The sequence below is a fragment of the Anomaloglossus baeobatrachus genome, chromosome 4 (genome assembly GCF_048569485.1).
Source record: "Anomaloglossus baeobatrachus isolate aAnoBae1 chromosome 4, aAnoBae1.hap1, whole genome shotgun sequence".
Lineage (NCBI taxonomy): Eukaryota > Metazoa > Chordata > Amphibia > Anura > Aromobatidae > Anomaloglossus > Anomaloglossus baeobatrachus.
In genome coordinates, this window is record NC_134356.1 from 504,756,798 (window position 1) to 504,769,028 (window position 12,231).

A 12,231-nucleotide genomic window follows, 5' to 3' on the forward strand; every position below is an offset into this window, starting at 1 on the left:
TTACTTTGGTACAACTCTCCTAATATACTTCTATCACTTTGGAATAAATCATTGTCCCCTCCTCTTCTACCCTAGAGCATCAATATTAGTGACATTACCCTCCTCCATTTTACATCACCAGGGTATTTTAACAATAATATTTTTTATTGTTTTCTATTGTTCAAAGCTGGGTATGTCTTAGGGCGGCGTCACAAGCGCCGATATATCGTGAGATCGCAAAAGCGATCGCACCCGCCCCCGTCGTTTGTGCGTCACGGGCAATTAGTTGCCCGTGGCGCACAAAGACGTTAACCCCCGTCACACGTACTTACCTCCCTAACGACGTTGCTGTGGGCTGCGAACATCCTCTTCCTGAAGGGGGAGGGACATTCGATGTCACAGCGACGTCACACAGTGGCCGCCCAATAGAAGCAGAGGGGCGGAGATGAGTGGGAGTAACATCCCGCCCACCTCCTTCCTTCCGCATTGCCGGCGGGCCGCAGGTAAGCTGTGTTCGTCGTTCCCGGGGTGTCACACGGAGCAATGTGTGCTGCCTCAGGAACGACGAACAACCGGCGCGCAGAAGGAGGAACAACTTCATGAAAATGAACGACGTGTCAACAAGCAACGATGAGGTATTTTTGCTCGTTCACAGTCGTTCGTAGCTGTCACACGCTACGATATCTCTAACGATGCCGGATGTGCGTCACGGAATCAGTGACCCCCGACGACATATCTTTAGATATATTGTAGCGTGTGACGCTGCCCTTATAGTCAGGTGCATCTAAGACTATGTTCACACGTTGTGTTTTTGCTGCATTTCTGCAGCGTTTTTTCATCAGTTTTATGCAAATATAAAGCTGCTTTTTACAGTATCAGCAAAACCTATGAGATTCCAGAAATCTCAGACCCATACACTTGCTTTTTTTTCCTCACCGAAATGGAAAATTGCTGCGTTTTTATAAGAAGCAACATGTCAATTCCTTCAGTGTTTTTGAAGCGGTTGTTTTCACTATTGAAAGCAATGAGAGCAAAAACGCTGCAAAAAAGAAACTGCTTTTTTGTTCCTTTTGTGGTAAACAAAACTAACTTTATTTAAACATGTACTGTAGACAAATGACACCAAAAACGCAGCCAGAAAACTTTTTTGGGAGCAGCTTTTTTACTGTCAAGAGAGCAGGCTTATAGTCCAAATAATACGATAATACAATAATATAGCGGCTTCTTTATTATTATGTTCCAGTTTCTTTTATGTTAATAGATATAATGGAGTTGTATGATGAGAGAGAGTTATTATGCTCTAAGACTGTGTACATTTCGTTCAAGATCACCGTCAGATATATATGTTCAGGATGTACATCAGGCACCCATACAGACACACTGTAAAAAACAACAAGGATATCTCAATGTATAGTTTGTTTGTGGTATAAATGTAGTCTGCTGTGCTTTCTTACAAAATTAAACAGCTTATCCACACATGTCACACAGATGCCAAAAGGACATATTTCTAGCCTCCATTGGTGAATGAAGGACTAGAGATATGCTACCATATGGGAAGGAGCTTGGGCTAAATGCACAGACACAGTGCACACATCGCCGAACCTGGCTAGGTGATCAGCTGACCCTCTGGCTCTGCCCTCTGAATCCCCTGGTGACATCAGTTGTGGCCGACCCTCACCCCCTCCCTCAGCGGTAGAAGTATTATGTATAGAGCACCAGGCTCTGGACAGATAGGCTCTTCGCTGTGTTTAAAAGACAGGGCCTGGAGCAAGATCTTCTTATAGAACATCTCAAGCACCGCATTACGGCATATAGAAAGGGACTGTTTGATTGAAAAGAGGCCCTATTTGTCACATCTTTTCTATCAGGATTCCATATTCCGTTAATCTATCCAGTGAAAAAGTACAAACAAAAAAGGATCTTTAAAAAAAAAAAAAAAAGACTAGGGCTCCTCTGTCTCACACTTTAGATGCCGCAATTATTTACCTCAGCATCTAAGGAGTTAAGCAACTGTCATCCAAATTCACTGATGCCTAAGTGGCCCCACACTCTATAGGTAGTAATAGCTCAATCGTTCGGCTCCCTCGACTCCTCCATACACAGGAGCGCTGCTGTGTTCTTTATGAGAGCCATTGTGAGAGTCCTCTGTTTGGCGGTACCGAAATCGGACCTTCCGGATCCTTACCTCCTTGGACATCATCTAACAGGGGAGAGTCAGAAGGCCCCCATACACATTAGACTAACAATATTGTCAATTTGGTCAATGTTAGTCTAACGTGCAAGGTAGAATTAAAGAGATTGGCCACTACTTTAACACTGATGGCCTATCCTTAGGATAGCTTATCATTGTCTGATCGGGCGGCGTCAGACATCCGGCACCCCCCGCCGAACACCTCACGGCGGCATCAGCAGGCAGTCAAAAATGTTCAGTTCCGAAGTTGCTCCGTCTTCTCATAGCGGCAGCCAGGTACTGCACATCCGACAACTATTGATCTAAAAGGGAGGCGGAAATGGAATACCCGGCCACGGCCACTATCAGAAGACTGAGCAGCTCTGGAACTGAGCATTCCGGCTAGCTGCTGCCGCTGCTGGATCCGGGAATAGCTGATCGGCGGGGGTGCCGGGCATCAGAGATCAGCTAATCAGACATTGATGAAAGATCCTAACAATAGTCCATCAACGTTAAAAGTAGTGGACAACCTCTTTAAGACTGCTAGCGCTGCAATTGTATTCTGATGCATCGCGAATGTGGCACATCAGAGGTCCCTAAAGAGGTTATTATTCTCCAGATGCCTTCAGCTTAGGCTGACAGTGTGGCTTCATCAATGGTGCACCTGACGTACCTGGTCTCTGATAATAGAGAGAAGTGAGGGGGGCTCTGGCAGCAGCTATGTACCATACAAGTAAAGACAGGTTTGTCATAGGGTTTGGGAAAATGGGGAATCTCTTGGGAGACAAACACAATTCGTGATATATTTTTCACGGTTTCAAATGTCCTAAATAACAAAACCTCAACAATTTTACATGTATTGAAAACAGCGTACAGCCCTTTTTTTCTAAAGTGTGTCTAAAGCCATTATTTATTGTACAAAGTCATTGCAGGGACTGGAAAAATTCTAGTTGGTCATTTAGAATGCATTTGTGGTTAGCGTCTTAATGTAAGAAGTAAGGATAACAGTAGCGATATGGGGATTACTGATCTAGATTTTATCCTCCCACTCTCTACATGAATCAGATTGCCTTTTTATCTGTATGACTGGCTGCTGATAAATGTCATCGCTCTGACTGCTCTGCTGAGACGACGGCTTCATGGCATTCAGAAGGGAATTGACTTGACAGTACTTTGTACGTTTCACATCAATGTGATTAACTAGGTAAAGCATTAATCTGCAATTACGCCAGTAATTTTTTAGAAATGGGATGTATATAGTACAGCTGCCCAGACGACGGGACAGTAGGTGCAGAAGCAATAATTCAATCTTCGTGTAAGGCCTCATTCCAATGTCAGCTTTTCACATACATTTTTTCATGGACAGCACTTAGTAGTTATAATAGTTTACGGGGGATGTTCACACGTCAGTGATTTTTTTTGAGGACCAATTGGTCTATGCAAAATGGCGGACACGCATCCAATTTTGATCAAAGTGTTGGATCAAACTCAGCAATAAAAGTCTGTGGGTTTGCACAAAAAAAAAAAATATATATATATATATATATATATAAAAAATAAATAAATAAAAAAAATTGGACAGCACGTGGATGCCATCTCTGCTGTCCATTTTTCACAGACTGATAGATAAGAGAAGGTGAAGAAACTTTTTTTTCCTCATCAGTGAAAAAAACTGATGTCTGAAAATGGCTTAAAAATAAATGGAATATACTTACTTCCCTTTCATACCAAAGAAAATCATCGCTTATTACTACTAAAGGTCTGCAATGTCATAACTGAAGTACATACAGATATTAGAGCCGATTAGCGCTTGGGTGTTTAAAGGGTATTTTCCCAAAGTTTTTAGACCTGGATTATGTGGCAGACTATGCTATGCTCCAAAATTCACATATAAAACCCTCACCAAATACTCGTTAACTCGTTTTACTAGTTTCAATGGTAAAACCTGTTTATAAAAGCACATGGTGCTGTTTTTTTCCCCACTTGAAAAATATATGCAACACGGCAATCCTTGAGACCCTCTCCTAGAAAAAAAATGCTCCCAGTTCAACTTCTAAATGAGAAAAAAAAAACCAACACTCACAAAAAGGGTTAAAAAAAAAGGTTAAAAAAAACACACACTACAAAAATGCCAAAGAATGTTTCCCACGAGGAATTTTAATAAACCATTTAGATTAAACCGCAATCCTCATAAAATGCATTCTGAGGGTCGATGTTTTGAAAATTGTCAAAAAGGTTGTGCACTACTCACACCTTCTAAATTTCTATGTTCCTTTGTGTAAAAAAAATAACTGTAGTAGTACTCGCCTCAGGCATTGGCACCATTCGAGTGATGTTTGTCCCTGGTCTCCCGGGGCTGACATGACATTGTTAGGTCACTTAAAACCTGCAGGAAAACCAGTGTCCACTTTACGCTCACTTCCTTCGGACAAAACTAAGAAGTGAGAGCTGCTGCTGCTCTCCAAATTCCTCCAAATGTTAGTAACATCTGAAGGAAGTGAGAGTTAAGTGGCCGCTGATTGTCATGTGAGACCTGCAGCCAATGTCATGCAAACCCTGGGAGACCAGGGCCCAACGTCGCTGGAATGATCCAGACACCTGAGGTGAGTATAGCTATTAGGCTATGTGCGCACAAGAAAAAGGATTTTTCTCCAGAAATTTCTTAAGAGTGAAGTATTAGCGCACCTGCGTTAAAAAAACGCACAACTAACGCACCAAAAAACGCATGCGTTTTTACCGCGTGTTGGTGCTTTTTTTATGCTTTAACAGCAATAAATAATATAGATAATAGATAGATGAATAGACAGATAGATAATGGATAGATAGATAGATGGATAGACCGATAGATAAATAGATAAATGTATAGATAGAAAGATGGATAAATGAATTGAAAGATAGATAGACAGATGGATAGACAGATAGGATAGAAAAAAAATGCACCAAAACCGTGGGAAAAAAAGCATGCATTTTTGCCGCGGTTTTTCCGCAGGTTGGTCCCTGCAGTTTTTTATGCTGTAACTGCAATAAATAATATAGATAATAGATAGATAATCGATAGATAGACATACAGATAATGGATAGAGGGAAAGATGGATAAATGAATAGATTGATAGATAGATGGATAGATAATCAATAGATAGAGTTCCTGTGAGGACACACTGCAGTTCTCACGAGCGGTAATGTGTTTCCATTACCGACTGTGAGAAATTACCTGTAGTTACCCCTGCAGCATCGCTCACTGAACAAGGCTGCATTGAGTATGTGTCAGACGCGGTTGGATGCAAGCGTCGTGGGACCTGCGTGGATTACGCCAGAACTGTGTGTTGGGGGGGTTAATAAAGTGGTGAAAGAGGGGGCTTTTTGTTATTTTATTTAAAATAAAGGATTTTTCGGTGTTTGTGTTTATTCACTTTACTTACGGGTAGCTGTCTCATAGACACTGCCATGATTAAGCTAGGACTTTGTGGCAGCGATGCGCTGACATTAACTCGTTATTACCCTGATTGCCACAGCATCATGGCAATCTGGAAGAGCCGGTAACACGCCAGGACTGTCGCATACTGGATGCGACCTTCTCGGGGCAGCGGCGGGCTGATATTCTTGGCTGCAGGAGGGGGGGGTGTATTAACCCTGGCCCTCGCCCTCCCCAGCCTGAGAATACCGGGCTGCCGCTGTCTGTTTACCTTGGCTGAACGGTAAAAATACGGCGGAGCCCACGTTTTGTTTTTTTTTTTCGTTTTTTATTTTTAACATGTACATTTGATTTCTATGTGTATTATATATGTCTGTATGTGTGTGATCTGTGTGTGTTTACTCTCTGCTCAGCTTCCTCTTCCTGTCATAATGACATCACTTCCCTGCAAAACGCAGGCCAGTGATGAACATTATGTCCCGAAAAACGTATAATAACGCGGGAATAACGCAGGAAAACGCAATGAAACGCACAAAATTTGCTACCTGCGTTATTCCCTGTGTGATCTCATGATTACAATACACTCAAGAAAATCTACTGAAAGAATTTTCTTGAGAAAAAAACGCAGTGTGCGCACAGCAAATTTTTTTTTTCCATAGGTTTTGCTGGGGAATGTCTGCAGAAAAGTTACAACCATTTTCTAAAGAAATTTCTGCAGCAAAAACGCACAAAAAACTCGGGTAAAAACGCAGTGTGCGCACAGGGCCTAATTTTACACATTTTAAGAGACTATAGCAATGGAGAAGCGTCTGAGTAGTGGACAACGCCTTTAAACGCAAGTCTTATTTTCTCCATTTTTTATATTTAAAAAAGCAACCAGAGACAGAAATCTGCTTTACAGCAAGCATTTTAAAAATAGGCAAATGAGCCTTTTCTTTTCCCCGAGTTTTTTTTTACTTACAGGATAGCAGAACTGTCTGAATGATCTATTATTATCTATGTGATCCTGAATTATTTGCCTTTCATTCACAGTAATCTTGCCCTCTGATATCAGTACAAGCCATATTTTTATTGCCCATGGCCAGTGTGAAAAGATGTTTGGTTTGTTTTTTTAAATATATATTTTTTCTAATAGAGGATATTTCTAATACAAAAGAATTTAAAAAAGTTGTTTTTTTCCAACAGTTTCTTTAATTCCAATAATCAGATGAGCAATGAAGGTTAAAGAATAAAGCCCCTTGCAATGAAATATAAATTGGTGTCATTAAAGGGTTATCCTAAAGAATAAAGGTAACCTTAATGATCTTTGCAGATCTAACTGCTGGGACCTCAGTGATCCTGAGAACTGGACTCTTTAACCCAGTAATTCAGCTCTGCAGGGCTAGTCTTCAATGGAGAAGAGTGCACTTGCTCATCCTCTGCTTCATTCGTTGCCAATGGACTGCCGGAGGAAGCCTGGCACAACACTCGGCTATTTCTGGCAGGCTTTCAGATAAAGGAGCGGAGGTCGAGCATGTGCTTTTTCGCTCCATGGGCCACAGAGTTATATTATTGTAAATCACTGGGTGTCCCAGAGACTGAACCTCCAGTGATCATCAAGTTACCCTTCATAATATGAATAGGGAACAACTTACCATCTTGGGAATAACCCTTTAAATCCATTGTTGAGGCACACTGTGACACAAATAAAGCCAGACTAGAATGTAGAATAGGAATCTTTGATGAACTTTTCAGTACCAACATGGTTCTCTCTTCCAGGCGCTCACGTAATGTCATTGATGGCTCCTATCTATGGCCGGCGCTTGTTACTGTACCGCAGACAAGAGCCAGCCATGAGAGCTGAAAATGACACTGTCAGAGTGGCTGCAAAGCGCACTGTCAATCTAGAAATGGCAGCGCTTCGCATGGAAAATCAGGGAGTGTAAGGCTAGTTTCACACTTGCGTTGGGCGAAACCCGCTGGGTCCGTTGCTGCGTCGTTTTGACGCATCCGTTATTTTTGTGGTGTCAACGGATGCAACGGATCAGTTATTTCACAGTAATCCGTTAGCTGATTCCTGTGAAATAACAGACCGTTGCATCCATTTGGCGTCCGTTAGGCGTCCATCTAACGGAATCCGTCGGCTTTTTTTTATTCTGGGCATGCTCAGTAGAAATTAGCGGAATCCAGCAGTGGATTCCGTTGTTAAGCACTTAGCAACGGAATCCGCTACCATAGGGAAACATTGAAAATTTTAACGGAAGCAACAGAATCCGCTGGTCGGCGTCATTTTGACGCAAGCATTTAACGTTAAATTCAGCGTTGATTCCACTCGGCGGAAGCAACGGAGCGTCGGCCAACGGAAGCAACGCAGATACTTTTGGCACAATCCGTCATCAATGCAAGTCTATGGGAAACAGCGGAATCAGTTAACGGATTCCGCTGTTTCCCAAGACAGCGGATTGCGCAAAAAAAAACAAAAAAAAGAACGCAAGTGTGAAAGTACCCCAACTGTGAACTGAGCCCTATTGGCAATGCCAAGGAGGCACGGAAGACCCCTCATTTGCATACAATTTTTTTTACACCAACTAAAGCACTAAAATCTATGCTACAGTTATGAATTTTATATATGTCCAGTCCCCTATGTACCGGTATAAGTGCTTTAGTAACCATTTTGGAAGTGCTAGACAGTAAGACAGTAAAGAAGTGAATTCATTTTACAGCAGGAAACTGAGTACATTAGGCACATTTAATAGCAATAATAATACTCACTGCATATTTAAACTTTTCATTGTAATCCCGATCATTGGCCTTCACCCGTCGTTCCTCCTCTAGAAAAGAAAAACATTTGTTAACTGTTGCCACCTACAGAAAACAGTAGCATGGATGAGAAAGTACAGTATATGGTCCGAGCGCAGCAGCGGCACTCCGAGCTTGGAACGGGCCAGCATTTCAGCGCTCAGCGTTTGATGGCCACATTAATAAGCTGCTTTCATGAGTAGGTTCAATTACGTGTACGTATTCGGGGTTAACAAAAGCTTGAAATACCTTAAAATATTGTAATAATAAGCACATGACATTTGCAGAATATAAAGCGTACACATTTTTAATGGGGCTATTAAGTAGCACTTCTGTAATAACCAGTTTTCTGCATACTAAAGCCGGTCATACACACTATGTCAGCCGTTATTAGGGGCATTAGCCAGGTTCTCATTTTTATGGACGTCTTCTAACCACCCCAACATCATGAATTTTCTTGGGAAAGAAGCATCATGATAGATCCCACTAGAGAAAGTGGGCTATAACACGAAAATCCTACAGGATCAGTCCTTTTCTCTCCTCCACGCCTGATATTGAGGGGCAGATGCGCTAAGGATCATGTCCAAATTCCACTTACACCTGCCACCTGTTTTTCACTGATAGCACACGGACTCTGCCCCATTGTACACATCCTATTCAAGTCAATAGATTAGTGTAGAATAGATGGATGCCATCCCTGCGCTGTCTGTTTAGCAAGGACTACTTGCTAGTTTTGCTTTCCTAGGGAAAACAAAATTCACACAAATAGCAAAAATGGATTCACAGGTCAAAAATGCATAAACAAAGGGTAACGTACACTGACAAAAATTGGTCCTTTTCTTGCGTACCAGGAGAAAAAAAACAAACAACTGACGTGATCCAGCTTAAGGCCCCGTGCACACGTTGAGTATCTGGTGACATTGTCATGGAGAGGAAAGTATCCAGCATCAGAAGAAGGAGAGGTTGTAGTAAAACTGGAATTTTATTAAATCCATTAAAAACAGGATACAACACGCAAAAAAGCTGGGGACACACAGTGAAACACAGGACTATCCTACGCGTTTCAACCTTACGGTCTTAATCATGGATTATTTCATATACATGGATATAAAGGTTTTATTATGAATATACACACATTCACTTTTATCCTGTTTTTTCATGTATATTTTTTTTAAAAAAAATTTTTTTCTTTTTTCTTTCCATTAATTTGTGTTTATTTGTGTTTTTTTGGTGTCTCTGTCTTTACATCACATTGTGGTTTCATTGTGCTTTTTTTCCCATGATTTTAAATGAGTGCACAGCTTTGTGAATGTTGGTTCTTAATTAGCACCTATGACGCCCCTTTTTTGCACAGTCTTAAATTTCTCATTCTGGAGATACCAAATAATCCATGATTAAGACCGTAAGGTTGAAACGCGTAGGATAGTCCTGTGTTTCACTGTGTGTCCCCAGCTTTTTTGCGTGTTGTATCCTGTTTTTAATGGATTTAATAAAATTCCAGTTTTACTACAACCGCTCCTTCTTCTGATGCTGGATATTTTCCTCTCCATGACTGTGTTTCTCCGCCCGGGCCAGGGCGTTCCGTGCATCGGTGGTGGATCCTAGAGTGAAGAGGGGTGAGCTGAACACTTTCTTTTTCTCATATCTGGTGACATTGTTACCTCAGTATTTGTAGCCAAAACCAGGAGAGGAACAATAAAAGGAAAAGTATAATAGAAACACGTCACAACTTCTGTATTTTGTACCCATTCCTGGTTTTGGCTAAAAATACGGAGGGAAAAAAACCTCACCAAATACTGAGGTAAAATACTGACCAACTATGGAGGTAAAATACTGACCAACTACAAAGGTAAAATACTGACCAACTACGGAGGTAAAATAAGAATTATTCTTACCGATAATTCGCTTTCTAGGACCTTCCACGACAGCATAGGAGGTTGTCTCTCCACGCCCTAATTGGGACAGGAAGTTCAAGAGGTTTAAAAGGACCCTCCCACCTCCCATAGCCAGTGTCTTACAAAGAATCCATAGCATATGAGAAGTACTACCCATTCAGGAATACATGAATACATAGGGGAGGGAATTACCTGCTGTCGTGGAAGGTCCTAGAAAGCGAATTATCGGTAAGAATAATTCTTATTTCTCTAGTCCCTTCCACGACAGCATAGGAGGAATACCAAAGAATTGATACCTAGGGGGGGACCACAGCCTGCAGGACTTTCCTGCCAAAGGCCAAATCCCTGTTGGAATCCAGATCCAGACGATAATGCTTCGTGAAGGTATGGAGCGAAGACCACGTAGCCGCCTTGCAGATCTGCTCAGGGGAGGCCCCTGCCCGTTCGGCCCAGGAGGCAGAGGTAGCCCTGGTGGAGTGCGCCGTGAATCCAGTAGGCGGAGAGAGATGCTGAGCGAGGTATGCATCTCTAATTGCTCGCACAATCCAGTTGGCGACTGTACTCTTAGCCACCTTCTTGCCCTTATTGCGGCCAAAGGGCTGGATGAACAGGTTAGAATCAAGGCGCCAAGAAGCAGTAACCTCTAGGTAGTGCAACACTATCCGACGGACATCCAAAGAATGAAACACTTCCTCACCCGGAGTCCGAGGATTCTGACAGAATGAAGGCAGGACGATGGACTGCGAACGGTGAAAATCCGAAACCACCTTGGGAAGGAAGGAAGGGTCCAGCTGAAAAACAATGCTGTCATCTCTGATGGTCAGATAAGGTTCCCTAACAGACAAAGCCTGAAGTTCGCCGACTCTGCGAGCAGATGTAATAGCCACAAGAAAAGCAGTCTTGTGAGAAAGGGAACGAATGTTACAAGAGCACAGAGGTTCAAACGGAGATTGAGATAGTCCTGTAAGGACCACATTGAGATCCCAGCGAGGCGTCAGGACCCTCCGACGTGGACAGAGTCTACCAGCGGACACAAAGAACCGACGGATCCAACGATGATCTGCCAGAGCCGTGTCAAAGACTGCACTGAGTGCTGACACCTGAACTTTCAGGGAGCTGGGCCTAAGACCTAAGTCTAAACCACTTTGGAGAAAGTCCAGAATCTGCGCAATATTAGGCCGAAAAGGGTCAGGAGGCCGAGAACCACACCAGGAGGAAAATCTCTTCCAGATTTTGTTGTATATACTATTAGTCACAGGTTTACGGTTCTTCTGCAGCGTAGCCACAACTTTGTCAGAAAGCCCTTGAGCCTTCAGTGCCCGGGCCTCAGAAGCAAGGCAGCCAAGTTGAGTTTCTGAGGAGCCGGATGGAAAATCGGACCCTGTGACAGTAAGCTGGGGTCCGAACCTAAGAGGACTGGGCCGTCGATTCCTAGCGTCATGACCAAGCTGTACCAACTCCTCCGGGGCCACAGAGGGGCTACCAGTATAGTTGGGACCCCCTCGTCTCTGATCTTCCTCAGGGCCCGTGCGAGAAGAGGAAGAGGGGGGAACGCGTAAGCGAGGCGAAAGGACCAACTGTGGCAGAAAGCGTCTACCCCTAAAGCCTCGTCCCTTGGGTTCAGGGAGAAATATGTTGCGACCTTGCGATTCTCTGCTGAGGCAAAGAGGTCCACCTCTGGTGCACCCCACCTTGCCACTAGAGAGCAGAACACTGCCTGATCCAGGCTCCATTCCCCTGGATGAACATCCCGACGACTCAGGAAATCCGCCTGAAGATTGAGGGAGCCCTTCAGATGGACCGCAGAAAGGGAGAGCAGAGATTGTTCTGCCCATTGAAAGATTCGGGAGGATACCGACTTCAGGGCGCCTGAGCGTGTACTGCCCTGATGGCGGAGATGTGCCACTGTTGTGACATTGTCTGAATATACCAGGACGTGAGAGTCCCGGACGAGGTCCTGAGCCGCAAGGAGGGCTTCCCTGACTGCCCTGAGCTCC

The 12,231-nt window shown here is 43.3% G+C and overlaps 1 protein-coding gene across 5 annotated transcripts in view; it reads right to left on the bottom strand.

Annotated features, from left to right (window-relative positions):
- Window positions 1-12,231, bottom strand: part of ATP8B4 (ATPase phospholipid transporting 8B4 (putative)) — a 500,578-nt gene that overhangs the window by 379,053 nt on the left and 109,294 nt on the right. For all 5 annotated transcript variants that reach the window (XM_075345819.1, XM_075345815.1, XM_075345817.1 and 2 more), the window contains exon 4: window positions 8,313-8,371. In XM_075345819.1, coding sequence (XP_075201934.1) covers window positions 8,313-8,371 — 59 coding nt within the window. The remainder of the gene's footprint in view (window positions 1-8,312; window positions 8,372-12,231) is intronic.